This window comes from Oncorhynchus mykiss, unplaced genomic scaffold (genome assembly GCF_057628025.1).
Source record: "Oncorhynchus mykiss isolate SJ-2025 unplaced genomic scaffold, ASM5762802v1 scaffold106, whole genome shotgun sequence".
Taxonomy (NCBI): domain Eukaryota; kingdom Metazoa; phylum Chordata; class Actinopteri; order Salmoniformes; family Salmonidae; genus Oncorhynchus; species Oncorhynchus mykiss.
The window spans coordinates 217,501-244,000 of record NW_028322105.1 but is presented as its reverse complement, the minus strand read 5'-3'; the positions used below and the strand labels follow the sequence as shown (position 1 = coordinate 244,000).

Genomic DNA, 26,500 nt, shown 5'->3' with positions numbered 1-26,500 from the left:
AGATCTGGAAGAATCTGGTCGACTGGCGGATCTGGGAGAATCTGGTCGACTGGCGGATCTGGGAGAATCTGGTCGACTGGCGGATCTGGGAGAATCTGGACGACTGGCAGATCTGAGAGAGTCTGGACGACTGGCAGATCTGGAAGAGTCTGGACGACTGGCAGATCTGGAAGAGTCTGGTCGACTGGCAGATCTGGAAGAGTCTGGTCGACTGGCAGATCTGGAAGAGTCTGGTCGACTGGCGGATCTGGAAGAGTCTGGTCGACTGGCAGATCTGGAAGAGTCTGGTCGACTGGCAGATCTGGAAGAGTCTGGTCGACTGGCAGATCTGGAAGAGTCTGGTCGACTGGCAGATCTGGAAGAGTCTGGACGACTGGCAGATCTGGAAGAGTCTGGACGACTGGCAGATCTGGAAGAGTCTGGACGACTGGCAGATCTGGAAGAGTCTGGACGACTGGCAGATCTGGAAGAGTCTGGACGACTGGCAGATCTGGAAGAGTCTGGACGACTGGCAGATCTGGAAGAGTCTGGACGACGGGCAGATCTGGAAGAGTCTGGTCGACTGGCAGATCTGGAAGAGTCTGGTCGACTGGCAGATCTGGAAGAGTCTGGACGACTGGCAGATCTGGAAGAGTCTGGACGACTGGTAGATCTGGAAGAGTCTGGACGACTGGCAGATCTGGAAGAGTCTGGACGACTGGCAGATCTGGAAGAGTCTGGACGACTGGCAGATCTGGAAGAGTCTGGACGACTGGCAGATCTGGAAGAGTCTGGACGACTGGCAGATCTGGAAGAGTCTGGACGACTGGCAGATCTGGAAGAGTCTGGACGACTGGCAGATCTGGAAGAGTCTGGACGACGGGCAGATCTGGAAGAGTCTGGACGACGGGCAGATCTGGAAGAGTCTGGACGACTGGCAGATCTGGAAGAGTCTGGTCGACTGGCAGATCTGGAAGAGTCTGGTCGACTGGCAGATCTGGGAGAGTCTGGTCGACTGGCAGCTCTGGCTGCTCCATGCTGACTGGCGGCCCTGGCTGCTCTGGCTGCTCCATGCTGACTGACAGCTCTGGCTGCTCTGGCTGCTCCATGCTGACTGGCGGCCCTGGCTGCTCCCTGCTAACTGGCGGCCCTGGCTGCTCCCTGCTAACTGGCGGCCCTGGCTGCTCCTTACAAACTGGCAGCTCCGGCGGCTCCTTACAAACTGGCAGCTCCGGCGGCTCCTTACAAACTGCCAGCTCTGGCGGCTCCTTGCAGACTGGCAGCTTTGGCAGCATCCTGCAGACTGGCAGCTCTGGCGGCTCCTTGCAGACTGGCAGCTCCTTGCAGACTGGCAGCTCTATGCATACTGGCAGCTCCTTGCTGACTGGCAGCTCTATACAAACTTGCAGCTCCATGCAGACTGGCAGCTCCATGCAGACTGGCAGCTCCGAACAGGCGGGAGACTCCGGCAACGCTGTAGAGGCGGAAAGCTCTGACAGCGCTAAACAGGCGGGAGACTCCAACAGCGCTGAAGAGGAGGAAGGCTCTGGCAGCGCTGAACAGGTGAGAGACTCCGACAGCGCTGGAGAGGAGGAAGGCTCCGACAGCGCTAAACAGGCGAGGCGCACTGTAGGCCTGATGCGTGGTGCTGGCACTGGTGGTACTGGGCCGAGGACACGCACAGGAAGCCTAGTGCGGGGAGCTGCTACCGGAGGGCTGGGGTGTGGAGGTGGCACAGGATGGGTTAGACCGTGAAGGCGTACTGGAGATCTTGAGAGCGGTGTTGGCACAGGACATGCAAGGCTAGGGAGGTACACAGGAGGCCTGGTGCGTGAGACTGGCACTGTCTTCACCAGCTGACTAGCACGCACCTCAGGACGAGTAGAGAGCACTGACCCAGGTGCCAATAAATCCCCGACACGCTCCTTCGGGCGAATATCATATTTAAAGCACCAACACAGCAACTCCCTCATTTCACTCTCCTCCAATTTCCCCATTAACTCCTTCACAGTCTCTGCTTCGCTTACCTCCAACACCGGTTCTGGTCTCCTCCTTGGCTCCTCACGATAAACAGGGGGAGTTGGCTCAGGTCTGCGACCTGGCGTAGCCATACTCCCTGTTAGCCCCCCCCCAATAAATTTTTGAGGCTTACTCTCGGGCTTCCATCCGCTCCGTCGTGCTACTTCCTCATATTTGCGCCTCTCAGCTTTCGCCGCCTCCAGTTCTTCCTTGGGACGGCGATATTCTCCCGGTTGAGCCCATGGTCCACCATTATCTAATTCATACTCCCATGACGCTCTCTCCCACTGCGGCTGCTGCTGCTCCTGCTGCCTCTGTTCCTTCTTCGGCTGCACCTTGGTGCGGCTATACTCCCCTGGTTTAGCCCAGGGTCCTCTCCCGTCGAGGATTTCCTCCCATGTCCAGAAATCCTTACAACGTAACTCCTCTTTTTGCTGCTGCTGCTGCCTGTTGACACGCCGCTTGGTATATAATTCATTCTACAGCCATAGAAATATAATTCATTCTACAGCCATAGAAATATAATTCATTCTGTAGCCATAGAAATATAATTCATTCTACAGCCATAGAAATATAATTCATTCTACAGCCATAGAAATATAATTCATTCTACAGCCATAGAAATATAATTCATTCTGTAGCCATAGAAATATAATTCATTCTACAGCCATAGAAATATAATTCATTCTACAGCCATAGAAATATAATTCATTCTACAGCCATAGAAATATAATTCATTCTACAGCCATAGAAATATAATTCATTCTGTAGCCATAGAAATATAATTCATTCTACAGCCATAGAAATATAATTCATTCTACAGCCATAGAAATATAATTCATTCTGTAGCCATAGAAATATAATTCATTCTACAGCCATAGAAATATAATTCATTCTACAGCCATAGAAATATAATTCATTCTGTAGCCATAGAAATATAATTCATTCTGTAGCCATAGAAATATAATTCATTCTACAGCCATAGAAATATAATTCATTCTACAGCCATAGAAATATAATTCATTCTACAGCCATAGAAATATAATTCATTCTACAGCCATAGAAATATAATTCATTCTGTAGCCATAGAAATATAATTCATTCTACAGCCATAGAAATATAATTCATTCTACAGCCATAGAAATATAATTCATTCTGTAGCCATAGAAATATAATTCATTCTACAGCCATAGAAATATAATTCATTCTACAGCCATAGAAATATAATTCATTCTGTAGCCATAGAAATATAATTCATTCTGTAGCCATAGAAATATAATTCATTCTGTAGCCATAGAAATATAATTCATTCTACAGCCATAGAAATATAATTCATTCTGTAGCCATAGAAATATAATTCATTCTCCAGCCATAGAAATATAATTAATTCTGTAGCCATAGAAATATAATTAATTCTGTAGCCATAGAAATATAATTCATTCTGTAGCCATAGAAATATAATTCATTCTGTAGCCATAGAAATATAATTCATTCTACAGCCATAGAAATATAATTCATTCTACAGCCATAGAAATATAATTCATTCTGTAGCCATAGAAATATAATTCATTCTGTAGCCATAGAAATATAATTCATTCTGTAGCCATAGAAATATAATTCATTCTACAGCCATAGAAATATAATTCATTCTGTAGCCATAGAAATATAATTCATTCTCCAGCCATAGAAATATAATTAATTCTGTAGCCATAGAAATATAATTAATTCTGTAGCCATAGAAATATAATTCATTCTGTAGCCATAGAAATATAATTCATTCTACAGCCATAGAAATATAATTCATTCTGTAGCCATAGAAATATAATTCATTCTGTAGCCATAGAAATATAATTCATTCTACAGCCATAGAAATATAATTCATTCTGTAGCCATAGAAATATAATTCATTCTGTAGCCATAGAAATATAATTCATTCTGTAGCCATAGAAATATAATTCATTCTACAGCCATAGAAATATAATTCATTCTGTAGCCATAGAAATATAATTCATTCTCCAGCCATAGAAATATAATTAATTCTGTAGCCATAGAAATATAATTAATTCTGTAGCCATAGAAATATAATTCATTCTGTAGCCATAGAAATATAATTCATTCTCCAGCCATAGAAATATAATTCATTCTGTAGCCATAGAAATATAATTCATTCTACAGCCATAGAAATATAATTCATTCTGTAGCCATAGAAATATAATTCATTCTCCAGCCATAGAAATATAATTAATTCTGTAGCCATAGAAATATAATTAATTCTGTAGCCATAGAAATATAATTCATTCTGTAGCCATAGAAATATAATTCATTCTCCAGCCATAGAAATATAATTCATTCTGTAGCCATAGATATATAATTCATTCTGTAGCCATAGAAATACAATTAAATCTTCAGCCTTGCCTGCAGGATTTTCCACCACTGGCCCCACCCCCTCACCTTTACCTCCCTGCCCGCTCATTGGACAAGTAACCATCTTACTCTAGTGTTCTGTAGGTGGCCCCTCCCCTCACCTTTACCTCCCTGCTTGCTCGTTGAACAAGTAACCGTCTTACTCTAGTGTTCTGTAGGTAGCCCCTCCCCTCACCTTTACCTCCCTGCTCGCTCATTGGACCAGTAACCGTCTTACTCTAGTGCCTCCAGTTAAAATAGTGGACTCCCTGCAGAACGCCTCTATCCCCTCCACTGTTAACCCCGTCAACAGCGCTGACGTCTCCACATCACACCAAGCAGTCCCTGGATTCCACACATTAACATTCACAACACACCCGGGCCACAGAGATGTGTCTCTTTCATAGCAGGCAGAAAATACATCTCTCCTGTCTCTCCTCTGACATATAGACAGACACAGGAAGCACCTGCAGAATTACAATAGGACTGAGTTGGCAATTTGACAGGTCAGGTAAAGAGCTGCAGTAACGACAGGCAGCACTGTGGTTTTGTCAGCTGAGATGAGGAGGTAATGTGTGGTTGTTTATGGACTGAAGTGGACTGAAACTGTTGAGCAGACTACAATATAGAGTGAAGTACAGGAGAGGGGAGGGGAGGGAAGGAGAAGGGAGGAGAGGAGAAGGGAGGGGAGGGAAGGAGAAGGGAGGGGAGGGGAGGGAAGGAGAAGGGAGGGAAGGAGAAGGGAGGATAGGAGAAGGGAGGGGAGGGAAGGAGAGGGGAGGGGAGGAGAAGGGAGGGAAGGAGAAGGGAGGGGAGGGGAGGGAAGGAGAAGGGGAGGGGAGGAGAAGGGAGTGGAGGAGATGGGAGGGGAGGGGAGGAGAATGGAGGGGAGGGAAGGGAAGGAGAAGGGGAGGGGAGGAGAAGGGAGTGGAGGAGATGGGAGGGGAGGGGAGGAGAATGGAGGGGAGGGGAGGGAAGGGAAGGAGAAGGGAGGGGAGGAGAAGGAGGGGAGGAGAGGGGAGGGAAAGAGGAGAGGAGAGGGGAAAGAGAGCAGAAGGGAGGGAATATAATGGGGAGTGGAGTACGTGGGAAGAGAGGAGAGGAAAGGAGAAGAGGGGAGGGAAAGGAGAAGAGGGGAGGGAAAGAGAGGGGAAGGAGAGCAGAGGGAAAGAGAGGGGAAGGAGAGCAGAGGGAAAGAGAGGGGAAGGAGAGCAGAGGGGAAGGAGAGCAGAGGGGAAGGAGAGCAGAGGGGAAGAGATGGGAAGGAGAGCAGAGGGAAAGAGAGGGGAAGGAGAGCAGAGGGGAAGAGATGGGAGGGAGGGGAGTATAAGGGAGGGAAGGAGAGGAGTAGGACTAAAGGGAATATTATGGGTTGGAGAAGAGGGGAGGGAAGTTGTTTACTCAAAACAGATACCCTTCCTCCCTTCCTGTAAGGCACTCAGCCCAACCATACTTTGGGCTGATACACTTTTCATCAACTTTAAAGGCTGCATTTACACAGGCAGACAAATTCTGAGATTTTTTTCCCACTAATTGCTCTTTTGACCAATCACATCAGATCTCTATTTCAGAGCTGATCTGAAAAAAAATATCAGAATTGGGTTGCCTGTGTAAATGCAACCAAAGAAATGAATGAGACGCCATTTTCACAAGTTGGTTTTGTTAATGGTATAAGCCTGTGGTTTTGTTAATGATTTAAGCCTGTGGTTTTGATAATGGTATAAGCCTGTGGTTTTGATAATGGTATAAGCCTGTGGTTTTGTTAATGGTATAAGCCTGTGGTTTTGTTAATGGTATAAGCCTGTGGTTTTGTTAATGGTATAAGCCTGTGGTTTTGTTAATGATTTAAGCCTGTGGTTTTGTTAATGGTATAAGCCTGTGGTTTTGTTAATGATTTAAGCCTGTGGTTTTGTTAATGATTTAAGCCTGTGGTTTTGTTAATGGTATAAGCCTGTGGTTTTGTTAATGGTATAAGCCTGTGGTTTTGTTAATGGTATAAGCCTGTGGTTTTGTTAATGGTATAAGCCTGTGGTTTTGTTAATGGTATAAGCCTGTGGTTTTGTTAATGGTATAAGCCTGTGGTTTTGTTAATGGTATAAGCCTGTGGTTTTGTTAATGGTATAAGCCTGTGGTTTTGTTAATGATTTAAGCCTGTGGTTTTGATAATGGTATAAGCCTGTGGTTTTGATAATGGTATAAGCCTGTGGTTTTGTTAATGGTATAAGCCTGTGGTTTTGTTAATGGTATAAGCCTGTGGTTTTGTTAATGGTATAAGCCTGTGGTTTTGTTAATGATTTAAGCCTGGGGTTTTGTTAATGGTATAAGCCTGTGGTTTTGTTAATGATTTAAGCCTGTGGTTTTGTTAATGATTTAAGCCTGTGGTTTTGTTAATGGTATAAGCCTGTGGTTTTGTTAATGGTATAAGCCTGTGGTTTTGTTAATGGTATAAGCCTGTGGTTTTGTTAATGGTATAAGCCTGTGGTTTTGTTAATGGTATAAGCCTGTGGTTTTGTTAATGGTATAAGCCTGTGGTTTTGTTAATGGTTTAAGCCTGTGGTTTTGTTGCTCTCTCTCTCTCATACGTCCATCCTTTCTTCCTCTGCTCCTAGCTCCATCCAGTAGGAAACCTGGGGACGCTCTCATCATCTCTGACATCAAGAAGGGCAGCGTGGCTCATAGGTAAATACACCAATCAACCAATCAAACTGCTCACAGGTAAATACACCAATCAACCAATCAAACTGCTCACAGGTAAATACACCAATCAACCAATCAAACTGCTCACAGGTAAATACACCAATCAACCAATCAAACTGCTCACAGGTAAATACACCAATCAACCAATCAAACTGCTCACAGGTAAATACACCAATCAACCAATCAAACTGCTCACAGGTAAATACACCAATCAACCAATCAAACTGCTCACAGGTAAATACACCAATCAACCAATCAAACTGCTCACAGGTAAATACACCAATCAACCAATCAAACTGCTCACAGGTAAATACACCAATCAACCAATCAAACTGCTCACAGGTAAATACATCAATCAACCAATCAAACTGCTCACAGGTAAATACATCAATCAACCAATCAAACTGCTCACAGGTAAATACATCAATCAACCAATCAAACTGCTCACAGGTAAATTATCTGAAAAATACAACAACACTATTGTCTCAGTGTTGCTCTGCACACCACTCCACTAAACTACACTATGAATGTTGCTCTGCACACCACTCCACTAAACTACACTATGAATGTTGCTCTGCACACCACTCCACTAAACTACACTATGAATGTTGCTCTGCACACCACTCCACTAAACTACACTGTGAATGTTGCTCTGCACACCACTCCACTAAACTACACTATGGCTGAGCCACATATAAATATATGTATTTCTGCAGTATAGTATATTGTGTTTGATGCAGTGGATATTAATCAGTGGTTTATGACCGGGCTCTGTGGTCACTCAGCTCTGGGCTGGAAGGGGGATGGGACCCTGCATGAGCTCATCTGCATAATTCCAATTCTCTAGATCAATACAGATAATATATTGTTCAGTGGCCAGGCTCCGTGTTCCGATGTTCAGTGGCCAGGCTCTGTGTTCCGATGTTCAGTGGCCAGGCTCCCTGCTCCGTGTTCCGATGTTCAGTGGCCAGGCTCCGTGTTCCGATGTTCAGTGGCCAGGCTCCCTGCTCCGTGTTCCGATGTTCAGTGGCCAGGCTCCGTGTTCCGATGTTCAGTGGCCAGGCTCCCTGCTCCGTGTTCCGATGTTCAGTGGCCAGGCTCCCTGCTCCGTGTTCCGATGTTCAGTGGCCAGGCTCCCTGCTCCGTGTTCTGATGTTCAGTGGCCAGGCTACCTGCTCCGTGTTCCAATGTTCAGTGGCCAGGCTCCGTGTTCCGATGTTCAGTGGCCAGGCTCCGTGTTCCAATGTTCAGTGGCCAGGCTCCGTGTTCCGATGTTCAGTGGCCAGGCTACCTGCTCCATGTTCCAATGTTCAGTGGCCAGGCTCCGTGTTCCGATGTTCAGTGGCCAGGCTCCCTGCTCAGTGTTGCGATGTTCAGTGGCCAGGCGCCGTGTTCCGATGTTCAGTGGCCAGGCTCTGTGTTCTGATGTTCAGTTGCCAGGCTCTGTGTTCCGATGGTCAGTGGCCAGGCTCTGTGTTCTGATGTTCAGTGGCCAGGCTCCGTGTTCCGATGGTCAGTGGCCAGGCTCCCTGCTCCGTGTTCCGATGTTCAGTGGCCAGGCTCCGTGTTCTGATGTTCAGTGGCCAGGCTCCGTGTTGCGATGGTCAGTGGCCAGGCTCCGTGTTCCGATGTTCAGTGGCCAGGCTCCCTGATCCGTGTTCCGATGGTCAGTGGCCATGCTCCCTGCTCCGTGTTCTGATGTTCAGTGGCCAGGCTCCGTGTTCCGATGGTCAATGGCCAGGCTCCGTGTTCTGATGGTCAGTGGCCAGGCTCCGTGTTCCGATGTTCAGTGTCCAGGCTCCCTGCTCTGTGTTCCGATGTTCAGTGGCCAGGCTCCGTGTTCCGATGCTCAGTGGCCAGGCTCCGTGTTCCAATGTTCAGTTGCCAGGCTCCGTGTTTCGATGGTCAGTGGCCAGGCTCCGTGTTCCGATGTTCAGTTGCCAGGCTCCCTGCTCCGATGGTCAGTTGCCAGGCTCCCTGCTCCGATGTTCAGTGGCCAGGCTCCCTGCTCCGATGTTCAGTGGCCAGGCTCCCTGCTCCGATGTTCATTGGCCAGGCTCCCTGCTCCGATGTTCAGTGGCCAGGCTCCCTGCTCCGATGTTCAGTGGCCAGGCTCCCTGCTCCGATGTTCAGTGGCCAGGCTCCGTGTTCCGATGTTCAGTTGCCAGGCTCTGTGTTCCGATGTTCAGTGGCCAGGCTCCGTGTTCCGATGTTCAGTGGCCAGGCTCCCTGCTCCGTGTTCCGATGTTCAGTTGCCAGGCTCCTTGCTCCGATGGTCAGTGGCCAGGGTCCCTGCTCCGATGTTCAGTTGCCAGGCTCCCTGCTCCGATGGTCAGTGCCCAGGCTCCCTGCTCTGATGGTCAGTGCCCAGGCTCCCTGCTCCGTGTTCCGATGTTCAGTGGCCAGGCTCCGTGTTCCGATGGTCAGTGGCCAGGCTCCGTGTTCTGATGGTCAGTGGCCAGGCTCCGTGTTCCGAAGTTCAGTGTCCAGGCTCCCTGCTCCGTGTTCCGATGGTCAGTGTCCAGGCTCCCTGCTCCGTGTTCCGATGTTCAGTGTCCAGGCTCCCTGCTCTGTGTTACGATGGTCAGTGGCCAGGCTCCGTGTTCTGATGTTCAGTGGCCAGGCTCCGTGTTCCGATGTTCAGTGGCCAGGCTCCCTGCTCCGTGTTCCGATGTTCAGTGGCCAGGCTCCCTGCTCCGTGTTCCGATGTTCAGTGGCCAGGCTCCGTGTTCCGATGTTCAGTGACCAGGCTCCCTGCTCCGATGTTCAGTGGCCAGGCTCCCTGCTCCGATGTTCAGTGGCCAGGCTCCCTGCTCCGATGTTCAGTGGCCAGGCTCCGTGTTCCGATGGTCAGTGGCCAGGTTCCGTGTTCCGATGTTCAGTGGCCAGGCTCCGTGTTCCGATGTTCAGTGGCCAGGTTCCGTGTTCCGATGTTCAGTGGCCAGGCTCCCTGCTCCGTGTTCCGATGTTCAGTGGCCAGGCTACCTGCTCCGTGTTCCAATGTTCAGTGGCCAGGCTCCGTGTTCCGATGTTCAGTGGCCAGGCTCCCTGCTCAGTGTTGCGATGTTCAGTGGCCAGGCGCCGTGTTCCGATGTTCAGTGGCCAGGCTCCGTGTTCCGATGTTCAGTGGCCAGGCTCCGTGTTCTGATGGTCAGTGGCCAGGCTCCGTGTTCCGATGGTCAGTGGCCAGGCTCCGTGTTCCGATGTTCAGTTGCCAGGCTCCCTGCTCCGATGGTCAGTGTCCAGGCTCCGTGTTCCGATGTTCAGTGGCCAGGCTCCCTGCTCCGTGTTCTGATGTTCAGTGGCCAGGCTCCCTGCTCCGTGTTCCGATGGTCAGTGGCCAGGCACCCTGCTCCGATGTTCAGTGGCCAGGCTCCGTGTTCTGATGGTCAGTGGCCAGGCTCCCTGCTCTGATGGTCAGTGGCCAGGCTCCCTGCTCTGATGGTCAGTGGCCAGGCTCCCTGCTCTGATGGTCAGTGGCCAGGCTCCCTGCTCCGTGTTCCGATGGTCAGTGGCCAGGCTCCCTGCTCCGTGTTCCGATGGTCAGTGGCCAGGCACCCTGCTCCGATGTTCAGTGGCCCGGCTCCGTGTTCTGATGGTCAGTGGCCAGGCTCCCTGCTCTGATGGTCAGTGGCCAGGCTCCGTGTTCCGATGGTCAGTGGCCAGGCTCCGTGTTCCGATGTTCAGTTGCCAGGCTCCCTGCTCCGATGGTCAGTGTCCAGGCTCCGTGTTCCGATGTTCAGTGGCCAGGCTCCCTGCTCCGTGTTCTGATGTTCAGTGGCCAGGCTCCCTGCTCCGTGTTCCGATGGTCAGTGGCCAGGCACCCTGCTCCGATGTTCAGTGGCCAGGCTCCGTGTTCTGATGGTCAGTGGCCAGGCTCCCTGCTCTGATGGTCAGTGGCCAGGCTCCCTGCTCTGATGGTCAGTGGCCAGGCTCCCTGCTCTGATGGTCAGTGGCCAGGCTCCGTGTTCCGATGGTCAGTGGCCAGGCTCCCTGCTCTGTGTTCCGATGGTCAGTGGCCAGGCACCCTGCTCCGATGTTCAGTGGCCAGGCTCCGTGTTCTGATGGTCAGTGGCCAGGCTCCCTGCTCTGATGGTCAGTGGCCAGGCTCCCTGCTCTGATGGTCAGTGGCCAGGCACCCTGCTCCGATGTTCAGTGGCCAGGCTCCGTGTTCTGATTGTCAGTGGCCAGGCTCCCTGCTCTGATGGTCAGTGGCCAGGCTCCCTGCTCCGTGTTCTGATGGTCAGTGGCCAGGCTCCGTGTTCTGATGTTCAGTGGTTCCTGCTCTGTGGTACGATGTTCAGTGGCCAGGCTCCGTGTTGCGATGGTCAGTGGCCAGGCTCCGTGTTCTGATGGTCAGTGGCCAGGCTCCGTGTTCTGATGGTCAGTGGCCAGGCTCCGTGTTGCGATGTTCAGTGGCCAGGCTCCCTGCTCTGTGTTCTGATGGTCAGTGGCCAGGCACCCTGCTCCGATGGTCAGTGGCCAGGCTCCCTGCTCTGTGGTACGACCCCCAGGGGGCCATTACCCCACATAATAAAAACACCATGAGACGTCACACATACCATCGTTAGGACACGTTAGGACACGTATAAACTGTGATTGAACCTCTCAACTGAAGTGGGCCAGCTTGACGAGTCGCTAGCTAACTAACGGATGTTGTCATCTCGTTGTGGGAGGCAGCGGACAAGGTTCTTCAATTAAATCCCCCAAAGTGGAAACGGCTGTTCACGACTTTACACAGAGAGAGGGAATTCCCAGCTGGGGGGAGGGGTAGAGGGGTAGAGGGATAGAGGGATAGTGGGGTAGAGGGATAGAGGGATAGAGGGGTAGAGGGGTAGAGGGGTAGAGGGATAGAGGGGTAGAGGGATAGAGGGGTAGAGGGGTAGAGGGATAGAGGGGTAGAGGGGTAGCAGTAGCTAGCTACAAGTTGTGTGGAGCACACAAATACATACACACACACACACACACACACACACACACAAATACACACACACACACACACACACACACACACACACACACACACACACACACACACACACACACACACAAATACACACACACACACAAATACACACACACACACAAATACACACACACACACACACACACAACCTACAGACAGAGATGTAGTTTTAAACCCCTCCTCCTTCTGCAGTAACTGGGCTGGGTGTTCTCCGTGTTTACATCCAGACCCGTTACCAAGGCGACGCTGCATTCTGTTTACCACCAGGGCTCTAACTAATTAACCCACATTCTGTCTCTGCCCTCGTTTTGCCAGGCCTTACGCAACCAACACATATGTTTACCTTGGCTGGGGCCCAATTGGCACCTATTCCCTACGGGCCCTGGTCAAAACTAGTACACTATATAGAGAATAGGGTTCCATTTGGGATACAGATCTGGTAATTATGCTGAGAGGAAGATGAGAGAAATTGGGTTATGCTCTAATCAGTGATTATGATTCTCTCCCCAAAGCAACCTGTCCTGTTCTATCTAGGTATTAGTTACCCCTGTCAAGGAGGCAGAGCTATTTAGGTATTAGTTACCCCTGTCAAGGAGTCAGAGGAGAGGATCCCTGTCCTGTTATATCTAGGTATTAGTTACCCATGTCAAGGAGACAGAGGAGAGGCACCCAGTCCTGTTCTATCTAGGTATTAGTTACCCCTGTCAAGGAGAGAGAGGAGAGGCAACCAGTCCTGTTATATCTAGGTATTAGTTACCCCTGTCAAGGAGTCAGAGGAGAGGCACCCAGTCCTGTTCTATCTAGGTATTAGTTACCCCTGTCAAGGAGACAGAGCTATCTAGGTATTAGTTACCCCTGTCAAGGAGACAGAGGAGAGGCACCCAGTCCTGTTATATCTAGGTATTAGTTACCCCTGTCAAGGAGTCAGAGGAAAGGCACCCAGTCCTGTTATATCTAGGTATTAGTTACCCCTGTCAAGGAGTCAGAGGAGAGGCACCCAGTCCTGTTATATCTAAGTATTAGTTACCCCTGTCAAGGAGACAGAGGAGAGGCACCCAGTCCTGTTATATATAGGTATTAGTTACCCATGTCAAGGAGACAGAGGAGAGGCACCCAGTCCTGTTCTATCTAGGTATTAGTTACCCCTGTCAAGGAGACAGAGGAGAGGCAACCAGTCCTGTTATATCTAGGTATTAGTTACCCCTGTCAAGGAGTCAGAGGAGAGGCACCCAGTCCTGTTCTATCTAGGTATTAGTTACCCCTGTCAAGGAGACAGAGCTATCTAGGTATTAGTTACCCCTGTCAAGGAGAGAGAGGAGAGGCACCCAGTCCTGTTATATCTAGGTATTAGTTACCCCTGTCAAGGAGTCAGAGGAAAGGCACCCAGTCCTGTTATATCTAGGTATTAGTTACCCCTGTCAAGGAGTCAGAGGAGAGGCACCCAGTCCTGTTATATCTAGGTATTAGTTACCCCTGTCAAGGAGACAGAGGAGAGGCACCCTGTCCTGTTATATATAGGTATTAGTTACCCCTGTCAAGGAGTCAGAGGACAGGCACCCAGTCCTGTTATATCTAGGTATTAGTTACCTCTGTCAAGGAGTCAGAGGAGAGGCACCCAGTCCTGTTATATCTAGGTATTAGTTACCCCTGTCAAGGAGCGGAGGGAAGGCACCCAGTCCTGTTCTATCTAGGTATTAGTTACCCCTGTCAAGGAAACAGAGGAGAGGCACCCTGTCCTGTTATAGCTAGGTATTAGTTACCCCTGTCAAGGAGTCAGAGGAGAGGCACCCAGTCCTGTTATATCTAGGTATTAGTTACCCCTGTCAAGGAGACAGAGGAGAGGCACCCAGTCCTGTTCTATCTAGGTATTAGTTACCCCTGTCAAGGAGACAGAGGAGAGGATCCCTGTTCTGTTATATCTAGGTATTAGTTACCCCTGTCAAGGAGACAGAGGAGAGGATCCCTGTCCTGTTATATCTAGGTATTAGTTACCCATGTCAAGGAGACAGAGGAGAGGCACCCTGTCCTGTTATATCTAGGTATTAGTTACCCCTGTCAAGGAGTCAGAGGAGAGGCACCCAGTCCTGTTATATCTAGGTATTAGTTACCCCTGTCAAGGAGTCAGAGGAGAGGCACCCAGTCCTGTTCTATCTAGGTATTAGTTACCCCTGTCAAGGAGACAGAGGGAAGGCACCCAGTCCTGTTCTATCTAGGTATTAGTTACCCCTGACAAGGAGTCAGAGGAGAGGCACCCTGTCCTGTTATATCTAGGTATTAGTTACCCCTGTCAAGGAGAGAGAGGAGAGGCACCCAGTCCTGTTATATCTAGGTATTAGTTACCCCTGTCAAGGAGTCAGAGGAGAGGCACCCAGTCCTGTTATATCTAGGTATTAGTTACCCCTGTCAAGGAGACAGAGGAGAGGCACCCAGTCCTGTTATATCTAGGTATTAGTTACCCCTGTCAAGGAGACAGAGGGAAAGGCACCCAGTCCTGTTATATCTAGGTATTAGTTACCCCTGTCAAGGAGACAGAGGAGAGGCACCCAGTCCTGTTCTATCTAGGTATTAGTTACCCCTGACAAGGAGACAGAGGGAAAGGCACCCAGTCCTGTTATATCTAGGTATTAGTTACCCCTGTCAAGGAGTCAGAGGAGAGGCACCCAGTCCTGTTCTATCTAGGTATTAGTTACCCCTGTCAAGGAGTCAGAGGAGAGGCACCCAGTCCTGTTCTATCTAGGTATTAGTTACCCCTGTCAAGGAGTCAGAGGAGAGGCACCCAGTCCTGTTCTATCTAGGTATTAGTTACCCCTGTCAAGGAGTCAGAGGAGAGGCACCCAGTCCTGTTATATCTAGGTATTAGTTACCCCTGTCAAGGAGTCAGAGGAGAGGCACCCAGTCCTGTTCTATCTAGGTATTAGTTACCCCTGTCAAGGAGTCAGAGGAGAGGCACCCAGTCCTGTTATATCTAGGTATTAGTTACCCGTGTCAAGGAGACAGAGGGAAAGGCACCCAGTCCTGTTATATCTAGGTATTAGTTACCCCTGTCAAGGAGACAGAGGGAAAGGCACTGGGGAGTTATGATGTGATTCTAGTTTATATTCTGCTGCTCTATTAGAGGAGGTACGTTAATAAACCTGTTCCTATGCTCTTGTACTAGGGTATTTACCGTAACGATGACCTGGCTTTCAGGTAAATTGGGCAGGTGTTGTCCCTTATACCTTTTAGGATTTAGTCATTTTGGACATTAGTAAAAAAAATATATATATAAAAAAAACAACAGAGATTATTGGTCATTTTAATAATTTGTTTTTTTCTCTGGATTACATTGGAATATAAAATGTTGTTCCAGAATGAGGAATGAGGACAACTGAACAGTATTGTGTATTCTGCCTCTGTGTTGTCATGGTGAAGGGAGGGATGGGAGCAAACTGATGACTGCTTGTCGTGCATTCCAAATGGCACCCTATTCCCTGTGTAGTGCACTATGTTCCCTGTTAACAGGTCTCTGTGAGTCTCATTTCAGCAGCTTGTCTCTGTCAGGACTCCAGTTAACAGGTCTCTGTGAGTCTCATTTCATCAGCTTGTCTCTGTCAGGACTCCAGTTAACAGGTCTCTGTGAGTCTCATTTCATCAGCTTGTCTCTGTCAGGACTCCAGTTAACAGGTCTCTGTGAGTCTCATTTCATCAGCTTGTCTCTGTCAGGACTCCAGTTAACAGGTCTCTGTGAGTCTCATTTCATCAGCTTGTCTCTGTCAGGACTCCAGTTAACAGGTCTCTGTGAGTCTCATTTCAGCAGCTTGTCTCTGTCAGGACTCCAGTTAACAGGTCTCTGTGAGTCTCATTTCATCAGCTTGTCTCTGTCAGGACTCCAGTTAACAGGTCTCTGTGAGTCTCATTTCATCAGCTTGTCTCTGTCAGGACTCCAGTTAACAGGTCTCTGTGAGTCTCATTTCAGCAGCTTGTCTCTGTCAGGACTCCAGTTAACAGGTCTCTGTGAGTCTCATTTCAGCAGCTTGTCTCTGTCAGGACTCCAGTTAACAGGTCTCTGTGAGTCTCATTTCAGCAGCTTGTCTCTGTCAGGACTCCTGTTAACAGGTCTCTGTGAGTCTCATTTCATCAGCTTGTCTCTGTCAGGACTCCAGTTAACAGGTCTCTGTGAGTCTCATTTCATCAGCTTGTCTCTGTCAGGACTCCAGTTAACAGGTCTCTGTGAGTCTCATTTCATCAGCTTGTCTCTGTCAGGACTCCTGTTAACAGGTCTCTGTGAGTCTCATTTCAGCACCTTGTCTCTGTCAGGCCTCCTGTTAACAGCACTCTGTTTGACTCTCTGACAGAGTTAAACATGCATTACATCTGCGTATCTGTCTATGGTGGTGGGGGGGGGGGGGGGGGGGGGTCTGGATTAGGATTCTGTCTGTGTGTTGGTGAGAACTATGACTGTGTACAGTATGTGGGCGCGTGATGGTTAATGGATGTTTCCACACGAGATTCAGATCAGATCAGTGTTTATGTTGTGACAGAACAGCATGTGAGCAGCACTGAACTGATGTTGTAACCAGTCTTATCAACTGACCACATTTACACATAGAGCACACTGTAGAATATAGAACTGAAGACAGTCCTGGTCACCTCTAAACCCTGGTCTGTGTGTTCCTCTCCCCAGGACTGGGACTCTGGAGCTGGGGGACAAGACTGGTCACCTCTAAACCCTGGTCTGTGTGTTCCTCTCCCCAGGACTGGGACTCTGGAGCTGGGGGACAAGCTGCTGGTCACCTCTAAACCCTGGTCTGTGTGTTCCTCTCCCCAGGACTGGGACTCTGGAGCTGTGGGACAAGACTGGTCACCTCTAAACCCTGGTCTGTGTGTTCCTCTCCCCAGGACTGGGACTCTGGAGCTGTGGGACAAGACTGGTCACCTCTAAACCCTGGTCTGTGTGTTCCTCTCCCCAGGACTGGGACTCTGGAGCTGGGGGACAAGCTGCTGGTCACCTCTAAACCCTGGTCTGTGTGTTCCTCTCCCCAGGACTGGGACTCTGGAGCTGGGGGACAAGCTGCTGGTCACCTCTAAACCCTGGTCTGTGTGTTCCTCTCCCCAGGACTGGGACTCTGGAGCTGGGGGACAAGCTGCTGGCCATCGATAACATCCGTCTGGACAACTGTTCCATGGAAGACGCTGTTCAGATTCTCCAGCAGTGTGAAGAACTGGTCAAGCTCAAGATCCGCAAGGACGAGGACAACTCAGGTAGTGCGTACACACTGGACGCACACACACACACACACACTGGACACACACACACACACACACTGGAAACACACACACACACACACTGTTAGTCAAAACCACTGACCCAACCTCTCTGTTAGTCAAAACCACTGACCCAACCTCTCTGTTAGTTAAAACCACTGAACCAACCTCTCTGTTAGTTAAAACCACTGTACCAACCTCTCTGTTAGTCAAAACCACTATACCAACCTCTCTGTTAGTCAAAACCACTGTACCAACCTCTCTGTTAGTCAAAACCACTGTACCAACCTCTCTGTTAGTCAAAACCACTGTACCAACCTCTCTGTTAGTCAAAACCACTCACCCAACCTCTCTGCTAGTCAAAACCACTATACCAACCTCTCTGTTAGTCAAAACCACTGTACCAACCTCTCTGTTAGTCAAAACCACTGTACCAACCTCTCTGTTAGTCAAAACCACTGACCCAACCTCTCTGTTAGTCAAAACCACTGAACCAACCTCTCTGTTAGTCAAAACCACTGACCCAACCTCTCTGTTAGTCAAAACTACTGACCCAACCTCTCTGTTAATCAAAACCACTGACCCAACCTCTCTGTTAGTCAAAACCACTGTACCAACCCCTCTGTTAGTCAAAACCACTGACCCAACCTCTCTGTTAGTCAAAACTACTGACCCAACCTCTCTGTTAGTCAAAACCACTGACCCAACCTCTCTGTTAGTCAAAACCACTGACCCAACCTCTCTGTTAGTCAAAACTACTGACCCAACCTCTCTGTTAGTCAAAACCACTGACCCAACCTCTCTGTTAGTCAAAACTACTGACCCAACCTCTCTGTTAGTCAAAACCACTGACCCAACCTCTCTGTTAGTCAAAACCACTGACCCAACCTCTCTGTTAGTCAAAACTACTGACCCAACCTCTCTGTTAGTCAAAACCACTGACCCAACCTCTCTGTTAGTCAAAACCACTATGCCAACCTCTCTGTTAGTCAAAACCACTCACCCAACCTCTCTGCTAGTCAAAACCACTATACCAACCTCTCTGTTAGTCAAAACCACTGTACCAACCTCTCTGTTAGTCAAAACCACTGTACCAACCTCTCTGTTAGTCAAAACCACTGACCCAACCTCTCTGTTAGTCAAAACCACTGAACCAACCTCTCTGTTAGTCAAAACCACTGACCCAACCTCTCTGTTAGTCAAAACTACTGACCCAACCTCTCTGTTAATCAAAACCACTGACCCAACCTCTCTGTTAGTCAAAACCACTGTACCAACCCCTCTGTTAGTCAAAACCACTGTACCAACCTCTCTGTTAGTCAAAACTACTGACCCAACCTCTCTGTTAGTCAAAACCACTGACCCAACCTCTCTGTTAGTCAAAACCACTGACCCAACCTCTCTGTTAGTCAAAACTACTGACCCAACCTCTCTGTTAGTCAAAACCACTGACCCAACCTCTCTGTTAGTCAAAACCACTATGCCAACCTCTCTGTTAGTCAAAACCACTGACCCAACCTCTCTGTTAGTCAAAACCACTGTCCTTGTTAGATATAATTCACCTGACCAGGCCTGTCATACCTAAAACAAAGCGTGTGAGTTAACACTCACTCCAACCCATCTCTACAGCCCTAGGATATCATTATCAATGCACATGTTCCGCACATTTCCAGGAAATGGAATTACATTAATCATTTATCAAAAAATAGCGACAGAAATTTTTAAAAAAATGTGGCTTCAATTGCGAGTCGTATTCAATGATTCATTCCTCCCAGTCTCACTGACTGAATGATGGAGTTGATGAGGTCAGTATGATGTCTGACAGAACAGATCATGGTTGATTCATTCCTCCCAGTCTCACTGACTGGATGATGGAGTTGATGAGGTCAGTATGATGTCTGACAGAACAGATCATGGTTGATTCATTCCTCCCAGTCTCACTGACTGAATGATGGAGTTGATGAGGTCAGTATGATGTCTGACAGAACAGATCATGGTTGATTCATTCCTCCCAGTCTCACTGACTGGATGATGGAGTTGATGAGGTCAGTATGAAGTCTGACAGAACAGATCATGGTTGATTCATTCCTCCCAGTCTCTCTGACCGGATGATGGAGTTGATGAGGTCAGTATGAAGTCTGACAGAACAGATCATGGTTGATTCATTCCTCCCAGTCTCACTGACTGGATGATGGAGTTGATGAGGTCAGTATGATGTCTGACAGAACAGATCATGGTTGATTCATTCCTCCCAGTCTCACTGACTGAATGATGGAGTTGATGAGGTCAGTATGAAGTCTGACAGAACAGCACATGGTTGATTCATTCCTCCCAGTCTCACTGACTGAATGATGGAGTTGATGAGGTCAGTATGAAGTCTGACAGAACAGATCATGGTTGATTCATTCCTCCCAGTCTCACTGACTGAATGATGGAGTTGATGAGGTCAGTATGAAGTCTGACAGAACAGCACATGGAGACAGAGCCAAACCCCTATGGGCTTGACTGGTACTAATTAAGAATGAGTAGAATTTTAAATGTAGAATTAAAACTACAACAAAATGTCTGTGTTTACACAGGCAGACCAAATCTATTTTTTTTTCCTTCTCACTATTTTGTCTTTTGACCAATCAGATCAGAGCTGAAAAATAATTTGATGTGAAAAGATCTGATGGGATTGGTCAAAAGACGGACCTTCCAAAAGAATTGGGCTTCCTGTGTAAACCCAGCCCACTGGAGATAACACAGTCCTTCTCACCACACCGTTTCCTGAAAGAACTGGGCTTCCTGTGTAAACCCAGCCCACTGGAGATAACACAGTCCTTCTCACCACACCGATTCCTGAAAGAACTGGGCTTCCTGTGTAAACCCAGCCCACTGGAGATAACACAGTCCTTCTCACCACACCGTTTCCTGAAAGAACTGGGCTTCCTGTGTAAACCCAGCCCACTGGAGATAACACAGTCCTTCTCACCACACCGTTTCCTGAAAGAACTGGGCTTCCTGTGTAAACCCAGCCCACTGGAGATAACACAGTCCTTCTCACCACACCGTTTCCTGAAAGAACTGGGCTTCCTGTGTAAACCCAGCCCACTGGAGATAACACAGTCCTGCCCACCACACCGTTTCCTGAAAGAATTTTCTCAGTTCCCCTTAAACTATTGCAATGCAGCAGGAGACCCCACCACAGCCAATCATCACAGAGCTACTACTCTGTACGCATATTAGGCTTAGATTAGTTTAATTGGAACAAATGAAACGCTTTGTTTGTTCAATCAGACCATTTAACAACCAACGCGTCCCCCCGGGGACGTGATGAACCAATCGGCTCACAGAGGGGGGGGGGGGGGGAATCAAACTGACATCCATGTTTACTGACTCATCTGTTTCCATGTCTCTCAAATGGCCCCCTATTCCCTTTAGAGGGGCCCTATAGGCCCTGGTCAAAAGTAGTGCACTAGAAAGGGGAAAAGGGGGGTGTAATTTGGGATGCGCTCTATGTGTCTAGTGTCTGTTTGGTTCCGTTAGTTATTTGTTTGAACGAGGAGCTAAATATTTCTAATTGAAGTTGTGATGAAACAGAGATAATCAGGTTCCTTCACTGTTATTACTAATGTAGTCGGAGTGTTTAAACAACACACACACACACACACATCCTCAATGAGCTTCCCATATTAATGTGTTGCAGGCAGAGTGTATCTGTCACTTTAGCTACGCGTCTCCTCCTGGCTCCTCCCACCACCCATAGTCACTGGGAGGAGAGTTAAGGGGTTCTCCTCCTGGCTCCTCCCACCACCCATAGACACCAGGAGGAGAGTTAAGGGTTTCTCCTCTGGCTCCTCCCACCACCCACAGTCATTGGGAGGAGAGTTAAGGGGTTCTCCTCTGGCTCCTCCCACCACCCATAGTCACTGGGAGGAGAGTTAAGGGTTTCTCCTCCTGGCTCCTCCCACCACCCATAGTCACTGGGAGGAGAGTTAAGGGGTTCTCCTCCTGGCTCCTCCCACCACCCATAGTCACTGGGAGGAGAGTTAAGGGTTTCTCCTCCTGGCTCCTCCCACCACCCTTAGTCACTGGGAGGAGAGTTAAGGGGTTCTCCTCTGGCTCCTCCCACCACCCATAGTCACTGGGAGGAGAGTTAAGGGGTTCTCCTCTGGTTCCCATCATTCCAGGCTTACCCGGTGTAGGCCGTCATTGTAAAACAGGATTTATTCTTAAACTGACTTGCCTAGAGAAATACATGTTAAATAAAACATAAAAATGAAATCCTACTAAATGATAATGAATAAGAGATCAGATCCTGGTTCAGCATTCGTACTCTGAGATGCTTTTGAGGAAACAGGCCTGGTCAGCTTTCAACAGAGGAAACATCTTCCTGTGTTATATTAACCAATATTCAACTCTCCAAGTAGCAGTGGAAAACATGGAGTAGTTAAACCAAGTAGGGATTGTAGATGTGTTCTACTTTATTCAGACGCTCAGCCGGTTCCTCTTCCTCAAAGAGTCTCCCGCTCTCAGCAGCTGCTCTGCTCTGATCTGATCTGTATGGATTGTAGGGATTGTAGATGTGTTCTACTTTATTCAGACGCTCAGCCAGTTCCTCTTCCTCAAAGAGTCTCCAGCTCTCAGCAGCTGCTCTGCTCTGATCTGATCTGTATGGATTGTAGGGATTGTAGATGTGTTCTACTTTATTCAGACGCTCAGCCAGTTCCTCTTCCTCAAAGAGTCTCCAGCTCTCAGCAGCTGCTCTGATCTGATCTGTATGTGTGAGGAAACTGTAGCGTGGACCCTCTGATCTGATCTGTATGTGTGAGGAAACTGTAGCGCAGACCCTCTGATCTGATCTGTATGTGTGAGGAAACTGTAGCGTAGACCCTCTGATCTGATCTGTATGTGTGAGGAAACTGTAGCGTGGACCCTCTGATCTGATCTGTATGTGTGAGGAAACTGTAGCGTAGACCCTCTGATCTGATCTGTATGTGTGAGGAAACTGTAGCGTAGACCCTCTGTTCTGATCTGTATGTGTGAGGAAACTGAAACCCTTTGAGTTTCAAATGAGCAGGGCTTCTCTTTTAACGTTCCTGGTCTGATGGAGAGGAACTCACAGCTGGGCTACAGTCCGTCTAAAGTGGGATGCCCTCTCAACACGGAGAGATAGTTCTCCACTCCCTCTCTATCTAAGTCCTCTCTCTCTCTAGGTCCTCTCTCTCTCTCTAGGTCCTCTCTCTCTCTCTAGGTCCTCTCTCTCTAGGTCATTCCTCTCTCTCTAGGTCATTCCTCTCTCTCTAGGTCCTCTCTCTCTTTCTAGGTCCTCTCTCTCTAGGTCCTCTCTCTCTCTCTAGGTCCTCTCTCTCTTTCTAGGTCCTCTCTCTCTCAGGGTCCTCTCTCTCTCTCTAGGTCATCTCTCTCTCTCTAGGTCCTCTCTCTCTTTCTAGGTCCCCTCTCTCTCTCTCTAGGTCCCCTCTCTCTCTCTGGATCCTCCCTCTCTCTCTCTAGGTCCTCTCTCTCTCTCTCTAGGTCCTCTCTCTCTCTCTGGGTCTTTCCTTTCGCTCTCTAGGTCCTCTCTCTCTCTAGGTCCTCTCTCTCTCTTTTGGTCCTCTCACTCTCTCTAGGTCCTCCCTGTCCTAGCTCTACACTGTTATCTAGCTCCACGCTGTTATCTAGCTCCATGCTGTTATCTAGCTCTACACTGGTATCTAGCTCTACACTGTTATCTAGCTCTACACTGTTATCTAGCTCTACACTGTTATCTAGCTCCACACTGTTATCTAGCTCTACACTGTTATCTAGCTCTACACTGTTATCTAGCTCCACGCTGTTATCTAGCGCCACTCTGTTATCTAGCTCTACACTGTTATCTAGCTCCACTCTGTTATCTAGCTCCACTCTATTATCTAGCTCCACACTGTTATCTAGCTCTACACTGTTATCTAGCTCTACACTGTTATCTAGCTCCACTCTGTTATCTAGCTCCACGCTGTTATCTAGCTCTACACTGTTATCTAGCTCTACACTGTTATCTAGCTCTACACTGTTATCTATCTCCACACTGTTATCTAGCTCTACACTGTTATCTAGCTCCACACTGTTATCTAGCTCTACACTGTTATCTAGCTCCACTCTGTTATCTAGCTCTACACTGTTATCTATCTCCACACTGTTATCTAGCTCTACACTGTTATCTAGCTCTACACTGTTATCTAGCTCCACACTGTTATCTAGCTCTACACTGTTATCTAGCTCTACACTGTTATCTAGCTCTACACTGTTATCTAGCTCTACACTGTTATCTAGCTCTACCTAGTTATCTAGCTCTACACTGTTATGTAGCTCTACACTGTTATCTAGCTCTACACTGTTATCTAGCTCCACACTGTTATCTATCTCTACACTGTTATCTAGCTCTACACTGTTATCTAGCTCTACACTGTTATCTAGCTCTACACTGTTATCTATCTCCACACTGTTATCTAGCTCTACACTGTTATCTAGCTCCACACTGTTATCTAGCTCTACACTGTTATCTAGCTCCACTCTGTTATCTAGCTCTACACTGTTATCTATCTCCACACTGTTATCTAGCTCTACACTGTTATCTAGCTCTACACTGTTATCTATCTCTACACTGTTATCTAGCTCTACACTGTTATCTAGCTCTACACTGTTATCTAGCTCCACACTGTTATCTAGCTCTACACTGTTATCTAGCTCCACTCTGTTATCTAGCTCTACACTGTTATCTAGCTCTACACTGTTATCTATCTCCACACTGTTATCTAGCTCTACACTGTTATCTTGCTCTACACTGTTATCTAGCTCTACCTAGTTATCTAGCTCTACACTGTTATCTAGCTCTACACTGTTATCTAGCTCTACACTGTTATCTATCTCTACACTGTTATCTAGCTCTACACTGTTATCTAGCTCTACACTGTTATCTAGCTCCACACTGTTATCTAGCTCTACACTGTTATCTAGCTCCACTCTGTTATCTAGCTCTACACTGTTATCTAGCTCCACACTGTTATCTAGCTCTACACTGTTATCTAGCTCTACACTGTTATCTAGCTCTACACTGTTATCTAGCTCCACACTGTTATCTAGCTCCACACTGTTATCTAGCTCTACACTGTTATCTAGCTCTACACTGTTATCTAGCTCTACACTGTTATCTAGCTCTACCTAGTTATCTAGCTCTACACTGTTATCTAGCTCTACACTGTTATCTAGCTCTACACTGTTATCTAGCTCCACACTGTTATCTAGCTCTACACTGTTATCTAGCTCCACTCTGTTATCTAGCTCTACACTGTTATCTATCTCCACACTGTTATCTAGCTCTACACTGTTATCTAGCTCTACACTGTTATCTAGCTCCACACTGTTATCTAGCTCTACACTGTTATCTAGCTCTACACTGTTATCTAGCTCTACACTGTTATCTAGCTCTACCTAGTTATCTAGCTCTACACTGTTATCTAGCTCTACACTGTTATCTAGCTCTACACTGTTATCTAGCTCTACACTGTTATCTAGCTCTACCTAGTTATCTAGCTCTACACTGTTATCTAGCTCTACACTGTTATCTAGCTCTACACTGTTATCTAGCTCTACACTGTTATCTATCTCTACACTGTTATCTAGCTCTACACTGTTATCTAGCTCTACACTGTTATCTAGCTCCACACTGTTATCTAGCTCTACACTGTTATCTAGCTCCACTCTGTTATCTAGCTCTACACTGTTATCTAGCTCTACACTGTTATCTAGCTCTACACTGTTATCTAGCTCCACACTGTTATCTAGCTCTACACTGTTATCTAGCTCCACACTGTTATCTAGCTCTACACTGTTATCTAGCTCTACACTGTTATCTAGCTCCACACTGATTATCCAGCTCCACACTGTTATCTAGCTCCACACGTATCTATCTCTACCCTGTTATCTAGCTCTACACTGTTATCTATCTCCATGCTGTCGTACAGTGAGCTCCAAAAGGACCCTTGTTGTTGTTCAGGCTCTGTTCTCCAGCAAGTTGTATTTGAAATGATACAATGACTATGAAGTTGAATGAGTTTCTCACTCATCATTATTTCCAGATTCATTCAAGACTGTCCGTAACCATGGTAACATCCACATGAATTTAGAAGTGTTTAGAAACATATTCTATTCTTATTTATACAATTAAAGTGACTCCAAAATGACACAATACATTATTTACCATTCATTTATATTGGGCACAAAATAATCTGAAACACATCCAAAACAAACAGGAAATGCATCCAACCAGTTTGAGGCACAAGCTTGACGTTGTCGTTGCTATGGATACGAGACTAAATACTTCACTTTTCACTACTTCCGTTAGTAGTGAATTTGTCCCAATACTTTTGGTCCCTTAAAATGGGGGGATTATGTACAAAAAATGCTGTAATTTCTAAACGGTCCTAACCCTATATGGTGTATGGTCTTAACCCTGGTCCTAACCCTGGTCCAAACCCTGGTCCTAACCCTGGTCCTAACCCTGGCCCTAACCCTGGTCTTAACCCTGGTCCTAACCCTGGTCCTAACCCTGGCCCTAACCCTGGTCTTAACCCTGGTCCTAACCCTGGTCCTAACCCTGGCCCTAACCCTGGTCTTAACCCTGGTCCTAACCCTGGTCTTAACCCTGGTCCTAACCCTGGTCTTAACCCTGGTCTTAACCCTGGTCCTAACCCTGGCCCTAACCCTGGTCCTAACCCTGGTCCTAACCCTGGTCCTAACCCTGACCAGTGCTTGTCCCAGCATGGGGACAGAGTTGTAAAGCCAAGGGACGGAGGTAGACACTGTGCTGTCCTGTGTTCCAGACGAACAGGAGCTGTCTGGATCCATCATCTACACAGTGGAGCTGAAGAGATATGGAGGCCCGCTGGGGATCACCATCTCAGGCACAGAGGAGCCCTTTGACCCCATCGTCATCTCCAGCCTCACCAAGGGAGGACTGGCCGAGAGGTGAGAGAGCTAGGGGGTGGGGGTAGCTGGTAGGGACAGGGGAATTGGGTGTGAGTAGCTGGTAGAGACAGGGGACAGGGCAATGGGGTGTGGGTAGCTGGCAGAGACAGGGGACAGGGGAATTGGGTGTGGGTAGCTGGTAGAGACAGGGGAATGGGGTGTGGGTAGCTGGTAGAGACAGGGGAATGGGGTGTGGGTAGCTGG

The 26,500-nt window shown here is 47.9% G+C and overlaps 1 protein-coding gene across 25 annotated transcripts in view; it reads left to right on the top strand.

Moving 5' to 3' along the window:
- LOC110499739 (glutamate receptor-interacting protein 1) overlaps positions 1-26,500 on the top strand; it is a 709,091-nt gene that overhangs the window by 657,721 nt on the left and 24,870 nt on the right. For 13 of the 25 annotated variants that reach the window (XM_090228962.1, XM_090228966.1, XM_090228969.1 and 10 more), the window contains 3 exons: positions 7,011-7,080; positions 17,160-17,308; positions 26,152-26,296. In XM_090228962.1, the coding sequence (XP_090085088.1) occupies positions 7,011-7,080; positions 17,160-17,308; positions 26,152-26,296 (364 nt within the window). Of the gene's footprint in view, positions 1-7,010; positions 7,081-16,727; positions 16,889-17,159; positions 17,309-26,151; positions 26,297-26,500 lie in introns of those variants that run through there. The other 12 variants (XM_090228970.1, XM_090228974.1, XM_090228963.1 and 9 more) reach the window with 2 other exon arrangements.